Here is a 27338-nt window from a genome sequence, read left to right as displayed (position 1 = left end):
TTACTTGGAAATGCTATGAATTTACAATAATAAACCTTGTAGAAACGGGTCTGAGAGATGGGTATTAGCGTTCTTACTGGGAGATGGTGTTTCACGTTTCTGGGAGGTGGACCCCCCTCCTTCTAGCGCCAATGATAATCCCAGATCACCCCGGGACCTTCTCCTTGTAGGGCCCGAGCTCAAACTCCTTTTAGGCTGTGACGACGGCCGTGTGCGGTGTAGCTGTAGGGTGGGAACCTGCAAAACAGAACCGGAGGGGGGTGGCGTCCCCGCGGCCCCTCCGGCGTGAGGATGAGAAAGGGTTTTGAGGAGAAGAAGGGCAAAGTTGGGATTATGCAGATATGTTTGTGAATAGTACGTGTGTGCATGTAAGTATATGTGAGAGAGAGAGAGAGAGTATATCAGCTTGTCCCCTGTAACCTTCCTTCTGTTCTACCTTTTATAGGCCTCCTACCAGGGTTTAGGGGTTTGTCCCTTTTCATCTGAACCGTAGGTTGGCCTTTTGGACTGTAGGGCATCTGGATGCCTGGGATGCGTCAGAGTACTATCAGATCTGGACCGTAAGAACGTCCTGGATTCCGGGTGCCTGGAAGGTGGTGATGTTGCCACGTGTCCTGGGCTCCCCAAGGTCAACGCTGAATCCGTCAGAGTACTATCAGATCCAGAGAGTAGGAACGTTCTGGATCCCGGGAACCTGGACGGTGGTGATGCCGTCACGTGTCCTGGGATCTTATGTTTGGGCTCTGGGCCTCTTCAATTGGGCCTGACTTATTATGGGCTATCAGTGTACAAGTTTAAATTACAGTTCATAAGTGTAATACTGCATATATGGGCCTCTGAATAAGAAAAAACAACATTTTACTTTGAAGGTATTGGCATGACTGACGATTAAAAGGGTACTTTCCAGTAACTGTTGAATAAGGTGCATTACATATACCTATATATCGGTTAACGTACCATTCGCAGACTAAATTTCTGCAACTACAACTAGCAATATCGAGATTCAGATTTCGTCATTTTCAGCTAATTCCGGGAGGAAGTTTTCGACCACTTTATGTTTCAACAACTATATTTATATTATATATGCCCAGAAATATAATCATTGAAAAACAAATTGGATGAAAAACCTTAAAAATAGATGGTATGTTCGCAAGTGTAATGAAATTTGAGTTCGATATTGTAGATGGTAATTTTGAAAGCGTAGTATGCAACTTCACTCGTAACAGTTTACTCAGGTTATATCAGGAGCTACCTTGTGATTATAAGAGTTTGTCCCATCATGGTCTCCGAACTGCCGAGTTCAAACAAGAAATGGTTTCACAGTCCATCAGACATAATCCCAATCAAATCTACATTAAAGATCCAAAGGTTATCTTGAGTGGAAAGACAAACCCAAAATAGATTGTCTGAGAAAACTGGATCACCTCCAGCTAATAATTTTGACCCTCCTGTTTTCAGATCAACTGATCGAATGGATCTACTCTCACTATCAGCAATATATGCCACCTTCAAATCTGAAAAAGCACAAAAGAAGAGAACCAGTGTGTGGTTTAAGTCACTCAGAAATTCCAAGCCATGCTAAAATAAGAAATAACTACTATCCTAAATATAGTACCTGGTGACAAAGAGATTCCAGAAGGTTGGGAAAACAATGTATTTACAGAACTGTCCAATAGAAGAAAAAATATAAAACCAAATAATGAAGGGCGTCAGTTTTTAGAACATAGGATGATAACAACATACATTGTGTCATATTATTGAACCAGATAAACAATAAGTAAACATTTAAAATGAGGAATATATTATTTTATACTCTTGTTGAATAAACTATCCAAATGAGATGATAATAAAACTGCAAATTACATAAAACACTGATTTCAACTTTTTACGGATAAACTGATATCAGCACAAAATTTAATATTCAATGTCTCATGTTAGGTCACGCACACTATAGAAAGGGGTTGAATACAGTGTTTACTACAATCAAATCGAATATAAGAACTCAAGTAACAAAACACAGATTTTATTCAACACAAGAAACTCTGTTATAAAGAACTGTTCTCTCTCAGTGATGAACAAATTATCACGAGAGCTGATAGGGTTACAATGAATAATAATCTCGATTAAAATAACACATATAGTGTAAACCCTATGTCTGTGTTTATATACTACACAGTTAGAAGATAATTTTCTAATTGATATCGAATATAATTCTGCTTCCTAATACATATCAATCAGTTATCTTTTCTTCCAAGTATTCTATTCCTTATAGAATTCTTCTTCATGCATATCTCTTCTTGTTTCAGTCTCGATCTTCTTTCCTTTCAATCAGCCGCCTTCCTTATCTGAAAATCTCCTTAAGTCCTGATATTATCTCCTGATAAATATCTCCTGATAACTTAAGTCCTGACAACTTAAGTTCTGATATCTTAAGTCCTGACTTCAGTATAAGTACTAATTTCCAGTTAAGTACTGATTTGTCCTGTTAAGTAAGATCTGAAAACTAAACATAGATCATATTAGTCATGACATCACAAATATATGTAACAATCTCCCCCAACTTGTAAATTAGCATAATATACAAGTTTAACAGATATTTGATGATGTCAAAAACATTAAGTATAAATGCATGAGAATTTGACTAGATAACTACAACTTACAGTCCTTATAGCTTTACCATCCTCAAAGTTTGATATCAGCTTCAGTCTGTATACACTTCAGAATTTAAGCAGTTGTAGATCTTTGACTTGGCTTCAATTTCTGATCTCTTTGATATCAGGAGTTGTTCTGAGATAGTTCTTCAACAGACATCTCTCAGCATATTCAAGTTCATTGACCATCCTCCTTTTAGCATTTTTCAATTCAACTGTATCTTCGCCAGTTTGGAAGATAGCAGCCCTGGGATCATTTATTTCAGCTTTCCTTATATCCTGATCTAGTCTGATGATATAGGCTTTATCAGTCTCTAAATTGAATTCAAGTCCCTTAATACCAAAAAATGTAGTGATGATTTTAGCAGTATTAGGCTTCATTTCAACAATTTCTCCACTGTGAGATCTATACTTAGGACAGTATGGGCTGTCAGACTTTACAGAGTAAAGCTTCTTCTGTCTTTGAATATTTGATTTTAAACAACCTGCAGCACCATCTGTTGATCTATTTTTCACTTAAAGTAGAAATAGAACATGTTCCAGTTCTTCAAAATACTTCAATGAAATAGCATTCTCCCTGATCTGGAATACCCTCCCATCTGTCATAAAGTATAACATGATATCTTCTTTCAAAACAGAGTGGTAAACCATTTGTACAGATTCAAGTTGATTCAATCTCTCAGGAGTTGCTCCTACACCTGGTTCACTTAAGAAAGTTGGATCATTGGTAGTATTGTGCATTCTCTTCTCTTTAGAACTACCCAATCCTGATTTGTCTCTTGCTTCCTTTCATGTAACAACTCTTGCTTCAAAACCACTTGATGTAGTCCTCAAAGGTTGAGTCTGTTGAGTTTTGGTGAATCCTGGTAGTAGAATCTTTGAAGGTTTAACATGAGCAATGTCAGAGGTTTTCTTTTCCTTATCTTCTGATATCAAGCCAACTTGAGCTATGTCAGAGGTTGCTTGCTTCACTGTCATATCAAAACTTACTACATCTTGACTCTGAACAACTTGAGCCATGTTAGAGGTTGGTTGAGAAATCTTCTTTTTAATCAGAGTAAGATTAGCATCTTCTTCATCAATTATTTCTTCATCCATGATTGGCACATATACCTTTACAGGTTCATCAATTTTTTCTTTGCCCTTGGATCTTGGATCTACCTCCACTTGTGATTTGGCTTTGGTTGCCTCAGAATTTGTCCTTTCTTTAATCACAATACCCTTAGGTTTTAGAAGTTTCTTTTCAATAACAGAAGCTTTAGACTTGGAGTTGACATTTTCTGCTTTAAGTCTAGCTTCTTCTTCCTTCAGACTTTCAAATTCCATTCCTGTATTTTCTTTGAGAAATAATCTCTTTGAAATTTCTTCATCAAGCTCCAGATGTCCAGTAGAACTTATCCTTTTACCAGTATCAGAACTTATTCTTCTCCCAGCATCAGAACTTGTTCTTTATGTAAAAATTTCAGTTGTCTTTGATGAAGAACCTTTACCTTGACCATGACCTCTACCCTTTCCACAGTTTCCCTGGTCATCATTTCCATCATTCTTACCCTTTAGTGGTTGAGTAGATTTGCATTTGGACTTAATCACTTTCTTCCCCTTTTTGGCATCAACAGGTAAAAGAAGAGAGATAAGCAATTCCATTGAGGATTGGATCTCATTGAGTTGAGTTTGCTGAGAAGCTTGATTCTTTAGAATTTCAGAAATTTGATCTTGTTGCTTCTCCTGAGTCTTTTCAATATACCCAATTCGATCAAAGGCTGGCTTGAAAAATCTGTTCTTTTCCAATTTTATATTCATATCTTGTTGGATCAGAGAATCTTGAATTTTATTCACCTTGTCATGAGTTATTGAGTGTTGACCTTGAAGGTGCCTAGTACTCATTACAGTAACTCTCAATTGTGCCTTGAAATCATCATTTATCAGCATTTCATCAGCTTTGGCAAGGTGCTCAGCAAGAATTTTTTCAGTAGGAACAAAAGTAACTTTGTTCCATTCCTTAGTCCACTCCTTTCCTCTAGGAGTTTCACTCCAAGGTACTGGTGTATCCTCTCTAACAAACTTCTTGATCAAATCACCTTTGTTAACTTTTTGTTGAGGTGCATGTCCTGAAGGGCCAGGTGCATCAGCATCTAGATTAGTAGCAGCTTCACCAGTAGATTCAGCATTGTCAGCATCAGAACTTACAGAGCCTGCAGTATCAGCATTCTCTGATAAAATAATAGCATGTGAGGCTATAGAGGCTTCAACATCATCCTCTAAATTCTGATTTGCAACTAAGTTCTGATCATCCTCTAAAATCTGATCTTCATCATCTAGATTCAGAACTGGTGTTGATGGAATATCTGCATTGAAATCAGCATCCAAAAGTGGTGTTATTGGTGGAGTGAGTTGAGTTGGTGGAGCTTCCAAATACAGAACCTCAGGAACAACCAAGTTATGTATGTCTATTTCAGCACTTGTACCTGGGTCTTCAACATGTACTGGATTAATTATAGGAGACACGGGAGGTGTAGGCACTTTCTCTAGAGTATCCTCTTGTTCTTGAATAGGAGACTTGTGAGCTGATTCAGCAGTAGGAAGTAATTCAATGACTATAGGTTCTGTTGGGATCAGAAATTCCTGACCCCCTTCCTTAGCTGCTGCTTCCATAATTTCTTCAGAGTGTGATGATACACTTACAGCCCTCCTGGCTCTTTGCTTTTTAAGTCTCTTTGCAGAATTAGAGACTTTGGGAGCTTCATCATCAGAATTTAGCTTTCTAAGCCTTTTGAGGGGTCTAGTGTTGGGAACCACGGACTTAGGGTGTTACTACGTTTTATGATAAAGATTACGAAAAGAGGATTACCTTATTAATGGTTGATTCCATGCTCTTCTATTGTATTCCCAAATTCCCTTGAGCGAAGTGTGGCCTCCGTCTTCTCAAGTTATCCTCTCTTCTTGCTCCTTGGTGGCTACAATATGTTTTCACACAATTCCAAGCAAGAAAAGAATAAGAATATATATATAGGCTACAATAGGGACCATGGATAATTAGGTTGGGCCTTCTAATTACATCTTGAGCCTAGCCCAATGTAATTAAATATTAATTCGATCCACTAAAGAATTAATATTTGCACTACCTTTCCTAATACCGTAATTTAATTAATTCGGTTCCAATATTATTTGATCATCCACTACCTTTACTGATAATTTATTTAATTAATATCTTTTATCCTTGATCATCCACTCAACCTTTATTTAATTATGCCAGAATAAATTCCACCTGCAGTGTTTCACATAATTAAATCTTTTTGAGCTTTCAAGGGGACATCATTAATCCGAATATTATCAGGACATGGATTCCTTCAATAAATAATATCCACCATGTATATAATTCCATCACCCAAAATATAATGATATAATTCAAAAGAATTATTTCATATATAAATCAAAGCATGTAAATAATATACACGTGTCAATTACTATTTCCGGATTAAGAACCTAAGCATTAATAATAACATAGAATCTTAGTTCTCCTTCTTAATCAGTATTAAGGGAATAATTCTAAATTTGATCATGTTCAATATACACAAAGTATACTAGTATTATTTATTAGTCAATATAAACTAATGTAAATAATACTACAGCCATACCAGTGGATTGTCCAACACCACCTGTGCTGTGAACCTTATTATATTATATAACCGTATTTAACAATCTAATATTCTGTATCTCATTTGATACTAGATTGTTCACAATATATAATATTAGACAACATGTAAACATTCAAATGATTCTCAAATAAACTGGCCAGAAATAAATGTACATACTTCAAATAAATATTTTTAGTATACACTAACAATCTCCCACTTATACTCAAAATATTCTATGTGTACATCAGTGTTTATTTAATCCACTATTACATAAAAATCTATGTGTCCATCCATCTGACTCCTATCGCTTCCACATGCTTGTCAAAAACCTTGGTTGGCAAGCTCTTTGTGAAAGGATCTGCTCGGTTGTCTTCTGATGATATGTGAGCCACAACTATATCCCCTCGCTTTACGATTCCTCGTATGAGATGATACTTACGTTCAATATGTTTAGCTGCTTTGTGGTCTCGCGGTTCCTTTGAATTTGCCACAGCACCAGTGTTATCACAATACACCGTCAAGCTCCTAGGAAAATTAGGTACCACATCTAAGTCCAAAAGGAAGTTCCTGAACCATACAGCCTCATTGGCAGCCTCAGAGGCCGCCACGTACTCGGCCTCCATGGTGGAGTCTGCAATGCATTTCTGCTTTACACTCCTCCATATAACGGCTCCACCTCCCAAAGTAAAAACATATCCCGAGGTTGATTTCCTCTTATCCCTATCTAATTGGAAATCTGAATCAGTATATCCCAAAGGAAATAGATCTTAGGCCTTGTAAATTTACATATACTCCTTAGTCCTTCTCAGGTACTTGAGTATAGTTTTTACTGCACTCCAATGTTCCTGACCTGGGTTCGACTAATATCTACTAACCATGCCTACAGCAAAGCAGATGTCAGGCCTCGTACATAACATAGCATACATTAAGCTTCCACATGCTGAAGCATAAGGAACTGCTTTCATGCTCTCTATATCCTTAGGTGTCGAAGGACACTGCTTCTTAGATAGAGCAACTCCATGCTTAAAAGGTAAAAAACCTTTCTTGGAGTTCTTTATGTTAAAACGAGTTAATACTTCATCAATGTAGGGCTCTTGAGATAAAGTCAACATCCTTTTCTTGCGATCCCTTATAACTTTGATCCCAAGGATGTATGCCGATTCACCTAAGTCCTTCATGTCAAATTGTTTGAACAACCATGCCTTTACTGATGACAACATCTCAACATTGTTTCCACTGAGTAAAATATCATCTACATATAGTACTAGAAAAACCACTGCATTACCTTCACTTCTCTTATACACGCACGATTCGCTTGGACTTTGATCAAATCCATATGACTGGACTGCCTGATCAAAATGAATATTCCAGTCTCTAGAAGCTTGTTTAAGTCCATAAATAGACCTCTTAAGCTTACATACCAGATGCTCTTGGCCTTCCTTAATGAATCCTTTTGGTTGCTGCATATAGATGGTTTCTTCAAGACTTCCATTAAGAAAAGCTGTCTTGACATCCATTTGCCAAATCTCATAATCGAGATGAGCTGCTATAGATAAAAGAATACGGATTGACTTAAGCATGACTACCGGTGAAAAGGTTTCCTCATAATCGATACCTTCTTTCTGAGTATACCCTTTCGCAACAAGTCTTGCTTTCCAGGATTTCACCTTTTTATCTAATCCCCTCTTTTTCTTGTAGATCCACTTACATCCAATAGGTTTTATACCTTTGGGTGGTTCCACGAGCTCCCAGACCTGATTAGAATACATTGATTCTATCTCAGATTTCATCGCCTTTTGCCAAAGATCTGCATCTGTGTCTTGTACTGCCTCTTCGTATGTACGGGGATCATCATCATGTTCACCAGGGACCAAGTCTGAAGACTCTCCCAAAAACATGAATCTATCAGGCTGTTGAACAACCCTCCCACTACGACGAGGCACTGGTGCGGTATTAGTGACAGGTTGTACATTATTTGTGGTTGTTCTACTTGTACTACAGCTTCATGGGTATTATTTGTCCCTCCCACTAGTTCCTCTAAAATGACACTACTCATGGGTTTGTGATTCATTATATAGTCCTCCTCCAAGAATCTTGCATTGGTGCTAACAATGACATCCCGATACTTCGGACTATAAAATAAATATCCTTTCGTTCCCATGGGGTAGCCTACAAACAACTTTACTTCTGTACGAGATTCTAACTTAGTCGCGTTCTTGTTCAGCACATGTGCTGGACAACCCCATATTCGAATATATCTTAGACTCGGTTTATCCCCGGTCCATAATTCTAAGGGGGTTTTGGGAACCGACTTAGAAGGTACTAAGTTCAGAAGATAAGCTGCTGTCTCTAAGGCATGTCCCCAAAACGACTTGGGTAAATCCGAATAACTCATCATCGATCTAACACTCTCTAAAAGAGTCTGATTTCTTCTCTCTGCTACACCGTTCTGCTGGGGTGTGCCTGGTGCAGTTAACTGGGATTCTATCCTATTTTCTGATAAATATTCCCTAAATTCTCCAAGCAAGTATTCGCCACCACGATCTGATCGTAGTGACTTGATACTTTTATTAAGTCGCTTCTCCGTTTTAGCTTTGTACTCTTTGAACTTATCAAAGCACTCAGACTTACGGCGCAACAAATAAACGTTCCCATACCTAGAATAATCATCAATGAAAGTGACAAAATATTCATAACCACCTCTTGCTTGGATATTCATGGGTCCACATAAATCAGAGTGAACCAATTCTAATACTTGTTTGGCTCTATTCCCCTTTGCCTTGAAAGGCCTATTAGTCATTTTACCTTCCAAGCAGGATTCACAAACTGGAAATGGCTCCACTGCCAATGAGCTTAAAGGCCCGTCTACTACCAGTCTTTGAATTCTCCTCAAGTTAATATGACCTAATCTCAAGTGCCAAAGATATGTTTGGTTCAAACTAGAAGGTTCCTTTCTTTTAGTATAGTTAGAAGATGTGTTGTTCAATTCCCTAAATTGCAGTTGCAGTGCAGGTTGACTAGGATTAATTATATACAAATTGTCTTGTAATGTACCAGAACATATAATTCGTTTATTCATCATAATAGAAACATTACGATCCAAACAAACATTATAACCATCCAAAGCAAGTTTAGAAACCGAAATTAAATTCCTTCTAAAAGAAGGTACATAAAGACAATTGTTCAAAACCAAAATCCTATCAGAACCAAAAGATAAATGAATAACTCCTACTGCAACTACTGCTACTTTCGTAGCATCTCCCATGAACACGTATATCTCACCATCTCTAAGCATTCTGGATAGCTGGAACCCCTGCATAGAATTACAAACATGATCAGTGGCTCCTGTATCTACACACCAAGTGCTCGTAGATATAGCCACTATAAATGTTTCTGTAACTAGAGAAAGAGACATACCAATATTGTTTGTCTTCTTAGGAAGAGGACAATCCTGTTTCCAGTGACCTGACTGTTTGCATCTGAAGCACTTTCCCTTAGGCTTTTTCACACCACCCTGAACTCCCACTACCTTCACAGCTTTCTGTGTCTGAGCCTTTTTCTTCTTCTTAATACCTTTCGGCTTAGAGGAAGAACCTTTCTCAGCCACATACACTTGAACACTCTGCCGAAATAATCCTTCAGCTGCCTGAAGTTCTGTCAGCAGTTCCGCAAGACTATACTGCCTCTTATTCATGTTGTAATTCAAGCGGAACTGCTCAAAACTCTTGGACAAGCTCATAAGGATAATGTCAATCTGGGTTTCCCCGTCAAGTTCAGCACCAAGGATCTCTATCTCATTCAGATGCGACATCATCTTGAGAACATGATCCCTTACAGGTGTGCCTTCAGCCATCTGAGTGTTCATTAAAGCCTTCATGGCTACTTGCCTAGAAGCCCTATTCTGATCTCCAAAAAGTTCCTTGAGATTAAAGAGCATATCTGAAGCAGTGGCCTTAGACTGATGCTGATGCTGCAAAACACCCGACATTGCTGCCAGAATGTAACATCGCGACATCTCATCAGCCTTAATCCACCGTTTATAATACTCTTTCTCATCTTCAGGAGCATCAGCAGCAGGCTGTTCAGGCTTGGGTTCATAAGTGCAAAACTTGTACTCCTCAGCAGTCAACACAATGTCCAAATTTCGTTTCCATTCAATATAGTTAGGTCCGGTAAGTTTGTTATCCTTAAGTATGGTGAATAGTGGATTAAAGCCCATTTTATCCTGAGAATCATGCATAAAAACATCACATAAATAAGGGTGCATTAATTATTAAGATCTAAATTATTAAAATTTAATGCACTAACATCTAAACACCATAAGCTTCTGGTACGCCACAATGTGTGACATGTATACCACCTAATTTTGTTTAAATGTTACTTCGGTCCTATTACTAAACAATATGCCACGTTGGGGTGGACTATATTATTTTTCATAGCTAAGTGTATACCATCATCAAATCTTAAATTATTCGAAATCTATGGAACTTGGTACGCCACGATGGGTGGCGTGTATACCTTCCAATATTCGTAATTTTGCCTTGAATAGAATACTTCAATTCAATATTCATCAATGGTTTGATTTCCAGGTAGTGGAGGAGTCACATCGGTCTCGCTTAAAACCCACAGCCTTACAAGTTCGATGAACCCGTTTTTGACAAAATCACCCCAAATCAGAAATAAAGAAAATCCGTATTTATTCCTTTCAAAATTTATTAATTTAAGAAGTTTGTTCTAGTAATTTCTATAACATTCTAGACACCATAAATTACATGCCACGATGGGTGACGTATATATAATTTATATTCGTCTTTATGTTAAATTACCTACAATCAATAATGGAGACCATGGGATTTAATTTCATATTAATTCCCTCTCCCACTTAGAATTTTTTTTTATTAAAATTGAGGAATTTTAAAATTAAATGGGGCCCTATGTTATTATAATTATGTCTAATCATGCATTCAAAATACACACATAATCTTAGCAACATATAATATTTAATTAAAGCAATAAATAAATTTTATGTCCATGTCGTCCTAATTAAGTTAAACATGCAATTTTAAAAGAATTACACACATAATTAACGACACACATAATCAATAAATTAAAGCAATAATTAAAATTTAATGGAAAAAATTAAAGTAAATTTTCCACTATTATGGCCCTTGAAAAAAAATCCAGCTCTCAAAAAAAATCTACCCCAAGCGCGCCCCGACGGCCCCAGCAGTCCCAGCAGCCACAGCAGCCCCAGCAGTCCCAGCTGCCGCAGCGACCCCAGCGGCCGCAGCACGCGCGCCTGTTGCTTTTCTGTGAGTTTTGTTTTGATTTTGTTCGATCCAAACATCAACAGCAGCCCCTTGTAATCGTACAGCGGAACAAAAAACTACCGGAATTGATTTCCGATCGCACATAACTTGTTACAAGATACCCGGAACAATTACAAAAAAAATAGATCTAATACAAAACTAATTTTGTAAAATCTATTCTAACACGATCAACCCTCGTGTAAATTACAACCACGATTAAACCACGTGGAAACCAAAACAAAAATTAACCACGATTAAACCACGTGGGATCCAAACACATAATTAAAATATACATGGCCATAATAGTGGATTAACAACCTGCATCAAAAACAATACAAGCAAAATACTATATACACGCATATATAATTACGACATGGACATAATATCATAAAACGTAGAACCCATTACCAGGCTCTTGATACCAATTGTTGGGAACCACGGACTTAGGGTGTTACTACGTTTTACGATAAAGATTACGAAAAGAGGATTACCTTGTTAATGGTTGATTCCACGCTATTCTATTGTATTCCCAAATTCCCTTGAGCGAAGTGTGGCCTCCGTCTTCTCAAGTTATCCTCTCTTCTTGCTCCTTGGTGGCTACAATATGTTTTCACACAATTCCAAGCAAGAAGAGAATAAGAATATATATAGGCTACAATAGGGACCATGGATAATTAGGTTGGGCCTTCTAATTACATCTTGAGCCTAGCCCAATCTAATTAAATATTAATTCAATTCACTAAAGAATTAATATTTGCACTACCTTTCCTAATACCGTAATTTAATTAATTCGGTTCCAATATTATTTGCTTATTAAATTCCCCATGTTTAAAATATCATATGTCCATTAATTAAATAAATTACTGATAATTTATTTAATTAATATCTTTTATCCTTGATCATCCACTCAACCTTTATTTAATTATGCCAGAATAAATTCCACCTGCAGGGTTTCACATAATTAAATCTTTTTGAGCTTTCAAGGGGACATCATTAACCCGAATATTATCAGGACATGGATTCCTTCAATAAATAATATCCACCATGTATATAATTCCATCACCCAAAATATAATGATATAATTCAAAAGAATTATTTCATATATAAATCAAAGCATGTAAATAATATACACGTGTTAATTATTATTTCCGGATTAAGAACCTAAGCATTAATAATAACATAGAATCTTAGTTCTCCTTCTTAATCAGTATTAAGGGAACAATTCTAAATTTGATCATGTTCAATATACACAAAGTATAATAGTATTATTTATTAGTCAATATAAACTAATCTAAATAATACTACAGCCATACCAGTGGATTGTCCAACACCACCTGTGCTGTGAACCTTATTATATTATATAATCGTATTTAACAATCTAATATTCTGTATCCCATTTGATACTAGATTGTTCACAATATATAATATTAGAAAACATGTAAACATTCAAATGATTCTCAAATAAACTGGCCAGAAATAAATGTACATATTTCAAATAAATATTTTCAGTATACACTAACACCTAGAACTCTCAATTTCAGTATCTTTCTGAGAAGAGATCTTCTCAGCTTCTATAACAACAGGTTCTGATATTGGAACCTGTTCCTCATTATCTGACTCATCTCTCAGAACAATTCTCCTTCTCTTCTGTTGAGACTGAGGTACTATCTTAGTCCTCTTGGGTTTTGAAGATGAAGGCTTCACTGGATGTGCTGAAGGTTGAGGTTGAGATGACTGTGTTGGTTTGTAATATGTCCTGATGGACGGTTGAGTTATTTGAGGTATTTGTGTAGCTGTGGTATGTTCTGATGGATGTTGTGTTGGTTGTGATGAGTTGGTGGGTTGAACATCAGGATAGACAGATGTATAAGTTTGTGGATCAGCATTTACCAAGATCTAGTTTACTAACTGAGGAATTTATAAGGGTCTCAGCACTGGTTTCTTATTGTCAGCATTTAACAAATCATTAAAAGCCCTTTTTGCAAGCTTAAAGGGTGGAATTAAATCACTGGCTAGTGGGGTCTCATCATCACAACAAAAAGTATATATAAGCTGACAGAATCTAGCAAAGTATACTACATTCCTATCCTTTGTCATCATATCCCCTATGAAACCTAGCACAGCACTTGCAAAATCAAAATGAGTTTGATGAATAAGGGCATACCCGATTTGCTGACTCATGATGGGAATAGCATCAAAGTTGGAGCATTTATTGGCAAATGCCTTTGTGATACAATCAAAGAAAAAACTCCATTCATTTCTGATATTTGATCTTTTCAGTTGACCCAGCTTTCTTAAAACTTTTCTCATAGCCAAGACCGGCCATAAGCTACTGTAAGACAGGATCCTCCACTGTTGAGAATGTGCAACCTTCAGGTAAGTGGAGAGCTTTACGAACTGCTCCAGGAGTGACCACATGCTTGACATCTCCTGATATAAAAACAATGTTTGGAGTACCAGTAGCACCACCATCATCAAAAAGCCCAGTTCGCCAAAATGTCAGCACTTGTTTGCTTGAAATAGATTGGGGTGAGTCAAAGCATACCCAATCTCACTATTGGCTAATAAATCTTGCACAAAGTGCATATCTGATGGAGTTTCAGCCTTATTCAAGATTGGAGCATAATTATTTGGTACAAACTTGGCTCCATCAACAATTAAATCCTTGGGCGCCATTAGAAATAAGTGAGAGGTTAGAGTGCCTGTAAGTTGTTTGAGAAAATGTCTGTAAAGAAAACCGTCAGAAAATATGAGAGAGAATAAGAAAAGAGAGAGTGTGAGTCGAATAAAAATGAAAATAAAAGATTTGAAAATCTTTTATCTCTTTTACTTAGACACCCCACGTGACAGCAGTTAATGAGAAGTGGAATAGACCTTTACACCTGTCAAGCATGCAGCAGTTAAGACAAAAGTTAATAGGCATGGTAAATTAGTAATGATAACATTGCACGTTCAGTTTTTTTTAAAAAACTGTTCCCACTAAACAAATGATTATTACTGCTATATCTCACATAAACCAATATTCTGAGAAAATATGACCATTCAAGTAATGACCAAAAATAAACCAAGTAAATAAATACTGCCACGTCAGCATCAGAACTTGATTATTATCAGGATGTAAAAGTCATCAGAATATGGCTCCTTAACTCGAAAAGTGAATGTTGATTGCTGTAATTCTTCACACAAATACTGATATGAGTACATCAGAACTTAATCATCAGAACTTCCATCAGAACTTGTCCTCAGAATTTATGCAACTGACACTTAGACTGTTCATCTAAAACAACATTTATCACCACGGTAATTTTCATCATTCATATGGAGTGTAAGTGTGTGCATTAGGCTAAATATCAGATAAAGAGTAAAGTCTGATTCACTTCATTACATCATAGAAATAAGGCATAACTAAGAACTTTGCTCAAAATCTGTCATTATTCTGAAGTCTACTATAGAATGAGTTCATGCATGAGTCCACCTCAACTATTTTGTGCTTATTTTATGCATCTTTTGAAATTCCTTTTTACAGTGGCTTCTCAGTGTAAGTGAGTCACGACTGCTTATTAGAATTTATGTTGTTATCTGAATATATTTCTCCAGTAATCAGAGAATGTGAAAAGTCACCATGAAAATTTTATTTTTCTTTTCTAATGCATATTACTTAATACCAGCAATACACTTGGGTCTTCCCTTCCACATTTTTACTTTAGATCTCAAAGGAGTACCTGATTTTTACTTCTTTTCTTTCTTTTTCTTTTGATAAGTGAGGCTTATCAGCACTTAGTACATCCATCAGATTTACTAACATCAGAACTTAACAGATAAGAAGCATTATTCTAGTTTTTTTGACTTAGTAATAAGATACACAGAGTAAACTTTAACCAAGCTCAATATCAAAATTTTCTTGTGTTAAAAGATTTCCACATAAACAATTACTTCAAACATTGGATTATTAGTATATTAAAAACTACTAGGTCAGCATCTAGCACAGTTATCCTCATTGGATTGAATAGTCACTGAAACATTCATATCACTATCAGAGTTTAGAAATTCACATCAGACAATAATCAGCACTTCAAAAATTTCAATTTTATGCACAGAATACACAAAGATAGTAATATTTGTAAATACTGATCATAGAGTCTGATGTATCAGAATATAAACTAAGCAGATTTAGAGAAAGAACCTGAAACCATTCCAAGTTCTTTTACCAATCTTGTAAAAGTAGCTTCACACAGTGGTTTTGTGAAGATATCTGCTAGTTGTTGATCTGTTGGAACAAAATGCAATTCCACTGTACCTTCATCTACATGTTCCCTTATGAAGTGGTACCTTATACTGATGTGCTTTGTCATTGAGTGTTGAACTGGATTACCTGTCATAGAAATAGCACTTTGATTATCACAGTAAATAGGGATTTTAGAATATGTTAACCCATAATCCAGTAACTGATTCTTCATCCAAAGAATCTATGCACAACAGCTTCCAATGTATTCTGCTTCTGCAGTTGATGTGGAAATTGACTTCTATTTCTTGCTAAACCAAGAAACCAATCTGCCTCCAAGAAATTGTAAGCTTCCACTTATGCTTTTCCTATCAAATTTGTATCCTTCAAAATCTGCATCTGAGTAACCTATTAGCTTAAAGTCTGATTCCCTAGGATACCACAATCCTAGATCAGTTGTACCCTTAAGGTACTTGAAAATTCTTTTTACAGCTGTTAAGTGAGGCTCTCTTAGATCTGCTTGAAATCTTGCACAAAGAAAGGTAGCATACATGATATCAGGTCTACTTGCAGTTAGATAGAGTAGTGAGCCAATCATACATCTGTAATCAGTAATATCTACTGATTTACCAGTATCCTTATCCAATTTTGTTGTAGTGGCCATAGGAGTGGATGCACTTGAACAGTCTTGCATTACAAATTTCTTCAACAAATTTCTGGTGTACTTAGATTGACAAATAAAAGTTCCTTCTTCATTCTGCTTGACTTGAAGGCCCAGAAAATAGCTAAGTTCTCCCATCATACTCAATTGATATCTGGACTGCATTAGCTTGGCAAACCTTTTACAAAGTCTGTCATTTGTAGAACCAATAATGATATCATCAACATATATCTGCACCAAAAGTAAGTCCTTTCCATGGTTGTGATAAAACAATGTTTTGTCAATAGTCCCTCTGTTAAATCCACTTTCCAGAAGAAACTGAGCTAATGTCTCATACCATGCTCTTGGAGCTTGCTTAAGGCCATAAAGTGCTTTATCAAGTCTGTAGAAATGATGAGGAAATTTTGAATCTGCAAAACCTGGAGGTTGTTCAACATATACTTATTCTTCTAATTCTCCATTGAGAAAAGCACTTTTTACATCCATTTGAAAGACTGTAAACTTTTTGTGAGCAGCATAAGCCAAAAATATCCTTATGGCTTCCAATCTAGCAACTTGTGCAAATGATTCATCATAATCAATTCCCTCATGTTGAGAGTATCCTTTTGAAATCAGCCTTGCTTTATTCCTTGTAATTATGCCATCACTATCAGTTTTGATTCTGAACACCCATTTTGTACCAACAACAGATCTGTTCTTTGGTCTTGGCACTAGGGTCCAGACTTTATTTCTTTCAAATTCATTTAACTCTTCCTGCATTGCTTGCACCCAATCAGCATCTTGAAGAGCTTCTTCCACTTTCTTTGGTTCAGTCTGAGAAAGAAAAGAGTGATAGAGACATTCATTTGATGTTGCTATTCTAGTTCTTATATCTGCTTCAGGATCTCCAATAATCAAGTCAAGTGTATGTGCTTTAGTCCACTTTCTTGCAGATGGAAGGTTATCTCTAGAACTGGATGCTCCCCCATGATCCATGTTGTCTCCATTAACATTTCTGATGCTCCTCCTGAAATTATGCTCTCTGAGTTGGATCCTTCAGAATTTAAGTTTTCAGAATTATCAGAACTCAGCTCATCAGAACTTGATGAATCAGAACTTGAAGAGCCAGTTGTATGTTCTGATGCTTCTTGAGATGTGGTTGTATCTTCAGTATGCTCCCCCTGCACAGGTGCATCTTCCTTTGGCGTAGTTACCACAGTTTCAATAACATCAGAGTTTAATCCATCAGAGTTTGCAGTATCAGGATTAGACTGTCAGGATTTTCAATATCAGAATTTAAGTCTTCATTTTCAAATCTCAGCTGATCATGATCATTAAAATCTTCAAGTCCTGTAATCTTCTTATCATCAAAAGAGACATTGATAGATTCCATGACAACCCTTGTTCTTAAATTGTAGACTCTGAAGGCTTTTGTAGAAAGTGGATATCCAACAAAAATTTCTTCAACAGCTTTTAGATCAAATTTGGATAGCTGTTCAGGATGAGTCTTAAGAACAAAACACTTGCATCCAAATACATGAAAATACTTCAGATTTGGCTTCTTTTTCTTCACCATCTCATATGGTGTCTTTCCATGCTTGTTGATAAGTGTTGCATTCTGAGTAAAACAAACAGTCTGCACAGCTTCAGCCCAAAAGTAGGTTGGTAACTTTGCTTCATCAAGCATAGTTCGTGCAGCTTCAATAAGAGTTCTATTCTTTCTTTCAACAACTCCATTTTGCTGTGGAGTTCCAGGAGCAGAGAATTCATGCTTGATTCCTTGGTCCTTGTAGAACTCTTCCATAATCTAATTCTTGAACTCAGTGCCATTATCACTTCTTATGATTTTCACAGAGTCTTTAACCAATTTATCCAGTTGTTTGACATGATCAATCAAGATAGATGCAGTTTCACTTTTTGTGTGCAAGAAATACACCCATGTGTATCTGGTGAACTCATCCACTATGACCATAGCATATTTTTTCTTTGCAATAGACATGACATTCACTGGACTAAATAGATCAACATGTAGTAGGTGATAAGGCTCAAGAATTGAAGATTCAGTCTTGCTCTTGAATGAAGATTTTCTTTGTTTTGCCTTTTGACAGGAATCACAAAGGCCATCAGGAGCAAATACTGATTTTGGTAGTCCTCTCACAAGATCTTTCTTGACTAGTTCATTTATATTGCTGAAATTTAAATGAGAGAGTTTCTTGTGCCAATTCCAGCTTTCTTCAATTGATGCTCTACTTAACAGACGGATTACAGAACCATCAGAACTTGTTGAAAGTTTGGCTTCATAAATGTACCATGCCTATATCCTTTTAGAACAACTTTTCCTGTAGATTTGCTTATAACTTCACAGTGTTCTTCAAAGAAATCCACATGATAACCTCTGTCACAGATTTGACTAACACTCGGCAAATTGTGTTTAAGTCCTGAAACTAGAGCTACTTTTTCAATGGTAGCATTCCCAAGATTGATAATGCCATATCCTAGAGTTTTTCCCATGTTGTCATCTCCATAAGAAACACCTGGGCCAGCTTTCTCCACAAAGTCTGATAGCAGGGCTTTCTTTCCAGTCATATGTCCTGAACATCCACTGTCCAGAACTAGGATGTTTTTCCTGTTGCCCTGCAATCACAAAGACCACTAATGATTAGTTTTAAGGACCCAGACTTGCTTGGATCCTTTGGCCTTATTAAGTTTGTTAACATTTGCAGCGGATTTAGCATCAGAGTTTATGTTAACAGTTTTCTTATCATAATTTATAATATCAGACTTTGCATCCAAATTTACACTAGAAGGAATAATGCTAACTTTCTTTAAAAAAGGTTTTATTTGATAATAATCACAGTACAAACTATGATATTCCTTACAAGTATAAATGGAATGCCATAAACTACCACAATGAAAACAAGGATTTCGTGGCCTATATCTAACAGACTGACTCTTAACTCCTGATTTTGAAGGTAAGGAGTTTATGTTTTTATTCTTCCTGCAAAAAGAAGCCAGATGGTTAGAATTTCCACAGTTATAACATTTCTTTCTAGGAGCATTAGGAACAGGCTTATAATCATTGCTTTTATTCACACCTTCCTTTCCATTCCTATTTTTCCTAGGTGATTTTACCTTGTTTACATTCTTAACATCTTTTAGTTCATCCTTAAGCTGTTTCTTTGTCATTAAGCCTATGTTAACTTCAGTTGGCTTATCATGTTTTGGTTTGTCAGAAGTTAATTTCTCTTTAACTTCTGATTTATTAATATCAGACTTTACAGCTACAAACTTAACAGGATTTACCTTTGGCTTTTGTTTAACAACTATAGGCTTAATTTCTACAGTTCCTTTATTATTCTTATCATCTCCATAACCTAAGCCCTCTTTCCAGTTTCTACTACTTAACAAATTCTGAGTTGTTCTGCCAGAGTTAGTCCAAGTTCTGATAATCTCTCTTTCCTTTTCTAACTCAGTTTTTAGAGATTCATTCATCTTTATCTTTCGGAGTTTGATGGAACATAACTAACTCTTTTTCTAAATAATCATTCCTCTTTTTATAAGCAAGATTTTCAGAAGTTAATCTTTCACATGTTAAAGTTTGATCTCTATAACTAATGAACATGGTTTTAAGATATCTTCTCAACTCAGTATTATCATCAGTATGAAAAGCATAAGTTGTTTGAGGTACCTTTAACTCGGCAACTTTAGAACTGCTATCAGCATTTGCCATCAAGGCATAGTTCACCTCACTTTCAGAATCTAAAGTGTTTATCCAGCTTTTCCTCTTTGTGACAAGAGCCTTGCCTTTGTCACTTTTTCCTTTCTTGCAATCAGGAGATATGTGGCCTTTCTCACCACAGTTGTAGCATTTGATATTTGAGTAACCTCCTATGTCAGACTTTTCTCCTTTGCCTTCAGATTTTTTGAAACCTTTCTTATCAGAACTTGCACCATTCGTGGAAAACTTCTTTCCCCTTCTGAATTTCCTGTATACAATATTTGTGATTCCTTTCACCATAAGAGCACGCAGCTTCATCATCTCTTCATCAGGGTCGATCTCAGATAAACTTTCAGTTTCTAAATCCTCATCACTATCAGGACTTGATGACTCAGTAACAGACTTTGTGATGAGAGCCTTTCCTTTGCCTTTCTTTGAGATAGCCACTTTAGGGGATTCCTCCTCAGCCTTAAGAGCAACTGTTCTTGATTTTCTCCCATGCCTCTTGCTTCTTTGATCCATCTCAAGTTCATAAGTTTTGAGCATACCATAAATTTCATCAAGAGTTGTCTCATCAAGAGCATAGTTGTCTCTTATAGTAGTTGCCTTCAAATCCCAACTTTCAGGAAGAGCTAAAAGGAATTTAAGATTAGTATCTTCAAGATCATATTCCTTATCCACCAGTGACAGATCATTCAAGAGTTTGACAAATCTGTCATATAATCCAGTTAATGACTCATCAGGTTTTGAGTCAAAGTGCTCATACACTTGAGTGAGTATAGTCCTCATGTTCTTCTTAATTGAATCAGTTCCCTGGCATCTTGTCTCCAAGGCATCCCATATCTCCTTTGCAGTCTTGCAGTTAATTATCATGTTTGACATAACATTATCAATGGCACTGTGCAGCAAATGTCTTACCTTTGCATCATTTGCAATAGATGAGATATCTTCGGTTGTATATTCACTTTTCTCCTTTGGTACAGTCTGTGCTGGCTGGTCTGCAACTATAATAGAGAGCTTGGTTGGCTTATATGGTCCTTCATTAATTCTGTCAAGGTATTCTGGATCTGTATCTTCCAGAAACATAGACATCCTCACCTTCCATATGGGATACTCATAAGGTTTCAGTATGGGAACCCTAATAGTCTCATATCAATTATGGATTTGAGTCTTTGGAGTTTCTTCAGTTTTGGTGGGCTTGGTTGGAGTTTGTGCTTCTTCAGACATGATTGTTTTTGGATCTTTACTGTATGTATGTTAACAGATTGCTCTGATACCACTTATTAGGTCACACACACTGTAGAAGGGGGTTGAATACAGTGTTTACTATAATCAAATCGAATATAAGAACTCAAGTAACAAAACACAGATTTTATTCAACACAATAAACTCTGTTACAAAGAACTGTTCTCTCTCAGTGATGAACAAATTATCACGAGAGCTGCTATGGTTACAATGAATAATAATCTCGATTAAAATAACACATATAGTGTAAACCCTATGTCTGTGTTTATATACTACACAATTACAAGATAATCTTCTAATTGATATCGAATATTATTCTTCTTCCTAATATATATCAATCAGTTATCTTTTCTTCCAAGTATTTTATTCCTTATAGAATTCTTCTTCATGCATATCTCTTCTTGTTTCAGTCTCGATCTTCTTTCCTTTCAATCAGCCGCCTTCCTTATCTGAAAGTCTCCTTAAGTCCTGATATTATCTCCTGATAAATATCTCCTGATAACTTAAGTTCTAACAACTTAAGTTCTGATATCTTAAGTACTGACTTCAGTATAAGTACTGATTTCCAGTTAAGTACTGATTTGTCCTGTTAAATAAGATCTGAAAATTAAAAACATATCATATTAGTCATGACATCACAAATATATCTAACATCTCATACACCTTGATTTTCCATACCAAGTTGTTCAGAATATATTTTATTCCACAGTCCTATTGTATTCATGCCATCATAATCTCTAGTCTATACGCCTAAGACTATAAACAAGATATAAAACCAGTTTCATCAATATAGCTATGCTACTAGCCATTCAATTAAACAGATCATAAAATATGCACACAAAAAACAATTAGATCTTACACATCAAAACAAAAACACAAATGCTTACGCTTTAGCAGCCGCATAAAGAGAGTAAAGAGGATCCGAAGGAATGACAATGGCAGCACCGAAACCAATATTAATAATTCCCCCTCTCTTCCTCTTAAGCATTCCAGGCAACCCCCACATCAGGCAACAATTTCTCATCCACTTCATGAAAAAACCTCGCATATGATACGAAACCCCTACATTATTAATCAAGACCCCAACTTCTAAACCCTCAATCACTTCCTCAATTCTCTTAACCCCTTCTACCAAATCACCAGAAAAATCAACCACCACAGTCTTAATCTCAATTCCCCCAAACTTAGCTCGAATCGCAGTCGAAACATCATTAAGCTTATCAGGGTTTCGTCCCACAATAAAGTAAATTAAGTAAATTAAAAACAAAAAAACGAACCTGAGATGTGTGAAGGTTAAAATTAAGCGGTTCATGACCTTGCTCAAACCGGAGCTCCGAAACTCCGGAATTGGAGCAGAAACGAGCGACTGGAGATAAGTTCGGCGGGGAAGAAGATGAAGAGAGATGAGAAATTGAAGCTAGTGTGAATTCATTTTGTATTGATTTACGTGTTTGAGGAGCCTCCATAACTATACGCACAATCTTTCTCCCTATGTGTATATAGTTTAAGAGAGAGTAATTGATTTCCCCCAAATCTGATTTTCCCCCTTCCTTTTGTCCAAAATCTGAGTTCCCCCCTTACAAATCTGATTTCCCCCCTTCCTTTTGTCCGAATTTTCATTTGCCGCTTTTCCAAATTTTTGCTTATCAACAAAATATAAGCAGTTTAATCAAATAGTTTTACTTTTTTATACTTTTATAAATAATTATAATATTTTATTAAATTCTACACAAGTATATATTAATATTATTATATAAAAATATAATATCAATTAATTTGTAAACATTCGAAGTTGTTACGGGTTGTTATTATTAAAAAATGTTTTATTGCTTTCAATCATTGTTTTAAAAATTTCTGATTTTTTTTAAAATCCCCAATAAATTTTGAATTAATCCCTAAAAAATATTTGACCCTCCGATTAATATTTTTAATTTTTTTTGAATTATCTATTTCATAACAAATAAAGTAAATATATTAAATGCTATAAAATTATTTAAATATATCTGATTATTTCCTGATTAAATCTCTCCGAGTAATCCCTGATTTGCAGATTAATCTCTAATCGGTACCTAAACTCATTAGTACAGATTACCAATTTTTACAACGAAGGTTTCAATAAAAAATTGTTAATATTGATAATTAAAAAAATTATCTCTTTTAAATTCAATAAAATATTTAATATTTAATATATAATATATATGTAAATATAATTTAATATTTCTTTTATTCCTAGCCTATACAAACACATTATATCATGTTACCTCTACTTCACACCTTAGTAACGCACATAGTGTAGGTGTTGTGATAGGGTGAAAATTTCACATCTATAGTAACATAATCTATGGTAACACCCCCCTCAAATGTTCAGATAGGTCATCTATGACGTAGTGCTAGGAAGTGTACCAGGTTGTCGATTCAGCAAGGCATTGGCAATCTGCCCAATTTGATTCTCCAAAGTCTTGATAGTAATCACTTAGCTCTTGCACATGAGCCTCAACTCCTCCAATTCAGATTTTTCATTAGATTGAGGTAGCTGCTGAAGTTGGAGTTGTTGCCTTGGTGCATATTACGGTTGTTGAAAACCAGGAGGGTTTTATTGCTTAGATGCATATGGCTGATAAGGCTGTTGCACCGTATTCTGAGTGTTGCTCTAGCTGAAGTTAGGATGATTACGGTTGTTGTGATGATAAGTGGCTGGAGCTGGTTGCTGCGATCTCTGAAAGTTGCTCATGAACTGAGTTGATTCACTAGAAATAACATAATGTTCCGTCTCATGCGCACCAGCACAAAGCTCACAAACACTAGTGATCTGATTAACTCCAAAATTAGCCAAAGAATGCACCTTCATCGTCAAAGCCTGAAGTTGAACAGCTATAGCAGTAGATGTGTCCACTTCCAGAATTCCTGCCACTTTGCCTTAAGGCATTCTCTAAGTTGGGTTTTGGTATTCATTAGCAGCCATCAGTTCAATCAATTCATAAGCTTCATCATAGCTTTTGGCCCATAAGGTTCCTCCTGATGCTGCATCAAATATGGGTCTAGAAGTAGCACCCAGCCTATTGTAAAAGCAGTTAATGATCATCCAGTCAGGCATCCCATGATGAGGACACTTTCTAAGCATCTCTTTAAAGCGATCCCAAGCCTCACACAAAGATTCTCCAGTTTGCTACACAAATTGAGTAAGAACATTTCTGATTGCAGCTATCTTCGCCATAGGGAAAAATTTAGTGAGAAACTTCTGAGCAAGATCCTCCCAAGTAGTAATAGAGCCTGGTGGTAGAGAATGTAACCAACACTTAGCCATATCCCTCTGAGAGAATGGGAAAAGCCTCAGATTAATAGCATCTTCAGTAACTCCATTGAACTTGAAAGTGTCACAGATCTCGATGAAATCCATGTTGTGCATGTTGGGATCTTCTATAGGAGAACCCCCAAACTGAACTGAGTTCTGTATCATCTGAATTGTGCTCGACTTGATTTCAAAGGTGTTAGCTGTGATGGATGGCCTAATAATGCTAGATTGAATATCATTGATCTTCGGCTTAGAATAGTCCATCAAAGCCTTCAGATTCGCTGCTTAATATCCCATTATGACTAGAGCTTCTTCTTCAACTTTCTCCTCAACAAAAACTTCTTCAACATTCTCTTCAACAAGAACTTCTTCAACTACTTCCTCCATTTTATCCAGTGTTCTCTTGCGAGACCGAGATTGCGTATGCATACATGCTCGCTAGAGTGCCTGAAACACGACAAGGAACAAGTAAGTAACAATGTCCGAGTCAATGAACTTTAACGACCATTGATGACAAATGCATAAACTAAAAATTAACACCGAGTCCCCGGCAACGGCGCCAAAAACTTGCTAGGATGAAAACACACGCTAATATGCATGCAAGTATACGCGATCGCAGGTAATATAGAATCAATTCTAGTTCGTTCCCACAGAGACTGGTTTAGGTTAATTTCAATCAATGCACTTATGCAACAATGGTATGATTATTATTCAATGCTAAGACGAATAATAAATTGGTTTTTTTTTATAACTAGTATTATTAACTAACATGCAATTAACTAAGAGATTAAAAGGTTGATATTCTTATATAACACAGACATGGGATTCGAACTTCATTACTAATTCATTCAATAGCTCTTTTTGTTCTTAACCTTAGCATGCAATGGTGATGACACTAATCAAATAAAACGAAACTAGTAAACGCCAACTTTTGTTGTACGAATACCCTACTACAAGATATCCACAAAAGAGATAGACGCTGAATAGACACCAATTATATTGAGACCCTATATGTCTATAGAATTTGACAACATAACGGTTTAACGAACAAGTTATCTATTGTGATTACATAGGGCAAATAAGATGGTTAAAATTACCTATGAATCATGCATATCAAATACATGAACATATGCTAGCATGCAAAGTTCTGAACCTCTTAATTCACTGTCGCTTCATTAAGGATTAACACGCTATCTTATAAGGTTATGACGCTAATAAGATGAATAAGCACAACCAATACTAGGATATCATACAATCACCACACACTCAGGTATTAAAATATATTAACTACTGAAATCCATAAGTAAATCTGCTAGAACCCCACGATAATGATTAGCCCATAACCGAACGCATCATCACTGTGGGTTCCGATAAAAGCATGGTATATTAGGTCTTTATAAATATGAATAATAAACAAAGTACGTTAAACAAGAGTATTAGGTTCAACAAACAAGAAACGAGCATCCAAGATTACAACTTAAAATAAAGAATCACAAGAATAAATTAGATCTTCTTCGCCTTGGTTGAATTTTGTTTTATAGGTCTTCTCGTCGTCTTCTCTTTAAATTCCGTTATGAAAAACCTATTTTAGTTGTCTTTAGATAGCAGCCCAATTAATCCAAAAGCCCATAAAAACAGTCTTCTAATTGAAACAGGAATCTGGAATCCTGACCTGGCGCGCGCTTCACTAGCGCGGGCGCGCTGACATGCTACTTTTCTGGCGCGGGTGCGCGCTAGCACAGCGCGGGCGCACCCTCCTTCTGGAAAATATTCTTCTGCTTGTTTTATTTAGCTGGTTCTTGACGGCTTTGCACGAGCAATCTTCATGACACCTTCCTAACACTATTTTAGCATCAAAGCAATGCTAAATCACCTTGATCATTGTTATATGCCTGAAATGCAAAAATACTACAAAACACATCAAAATACAAATAACTTGAGTTACAAAACATCAATCCAAGCCTTTATAGAGCATTCTAAGCGGACATAAATGCCACTTAATATCGACCACGAACTCCAAAATCGGTAAGCAAGTTGGGGAACTGGAAATGTAATGAGCAAAAAGATTAAAGATTTGGTGAAGGCGTTGTGAGAAGTTGCTATGTTGAGGGACGAGAATAAGGGTAAGAGGGAGACTGCGGAGACCTAGTTAAGCCTCATACTTGACTAAAACAAGTCCCTTGCCAAGGAAAATGATACGCCGAAGGTCAACATGCAGAATGGTGTGGATGATATTTCCAAGGCCTTGGGCGATGGTTATGGGCGCTGCTTGACCAGGTTGTCGAAGGTTGGCATGGATTTTATTGGCCATTCCTTCGAGGAATACGTGCATGACTTTGCTCGGGAGCATGCGACCCTTCTGGATCCTTCAGCTCATCCTGATGTTTGAAGGCGGGGAATACCCCATAATGATTTTAATGTTTTTAAGTTTGAACTTTTTGATGTTATTTCTGAATGATCGGTTGGTAATTGCGTACTTTAAATAATTCATTTGAAAGTTCATCATTTCTTGGTGATTCTCAAGTTTAAGTTCTGAAATAATTCTATCTTTGTTGTTTTTAGTTTGTTTGGTGATAAGTTGGTTTTTTGACCTTTTGATCACTTGTTGCAAAAACATTTTCTGGAA

At 36.3% G+C, this 27338-nt stretch overlaps 1 protein-coding gene and 1 non-coding gene across 2 annotated transcripts; one reads left to right on the top strand and one right to left on the bottom strand.

The window, feature by feature from the left end:
- Window positions 1-1231: 1231 nt before the first annotated feature.
- LOC141687478 (very-long-chain 3-oxoacyl-CoA reductase 1-like) lies at window positions 1232-22886 on the bottom strand. The gene is made up of 5 exons (XM_074492806.1): window positions 22698-22886; window positions 22308-22636; window positions 1616-1665; window positions 1393-1514; window positions 1232-1291 (listed from the first exon to the last, which is right to left on the bottom strand). The coding sequence occupies exons 1-5, from the start codon at window positions 22884-22886 to the stop codon at window positions 1232-1234; spliced, it is 750 nt and encodes a 249-aa protein (XP_074348907.1).
- Window positions 22887-24512: 1626 nt separating this feature from the next.
- Window positions 24513-24619, top strand: LOC141681462 (small nucleolar RNA R71). The gene has a single exon (XR_012558899.1). It is a non-coding gene; the product is annotated as a small nucleolar RNA R71 (small nucleolar RNA).
- Window positions 24620-27338: the final 2719 nt, after the last annotated feature.

Source organism: Apium graveolens, chromosome 1 (genome assembly GCF_009905375.1).
Source record: "Apium graveolens cultivar Ventura chromosome 1, ASM990537v1, whole genome shotgun sequence".
NCBI classification, from domain to species: Eukaryota; Viridiplantae; Streptophyta; class Magnoliopsida; order Apiales; family Apiaceae; genus Apium; species Apium graveolens.
This window is presented reverse-complemented; position numbering and strand designations above follow the sequence as displayed.

What these genes read in the sequence shown, in the direction of transcription:
- LOC141687478 (XM_074492806.1), bottom strand. Translation starts at nt 22,886, where the DNA reads ATGGAGGCTCCTCAAACACGTAAATCAATACAAAATGAATTCACACTA. An exon ending in TTAACCTTCACACATCTCAG is followed by an intron (nt 22,637 to 22,697) that starts GTTCGTTTTTTT and finishes AACCCTGATAAG; the next exon opens with CTTAATGATGTTTCGACTGC. An exon ending in TCTCAGACAATCTATTTTGG is followed by an intron (nt 1,292 to 1,392) that starts GTTTGTCTTTCC and finishes TGAACTCGGCAG; the next exon opens with TTCGGAGACCATGATGGGAC.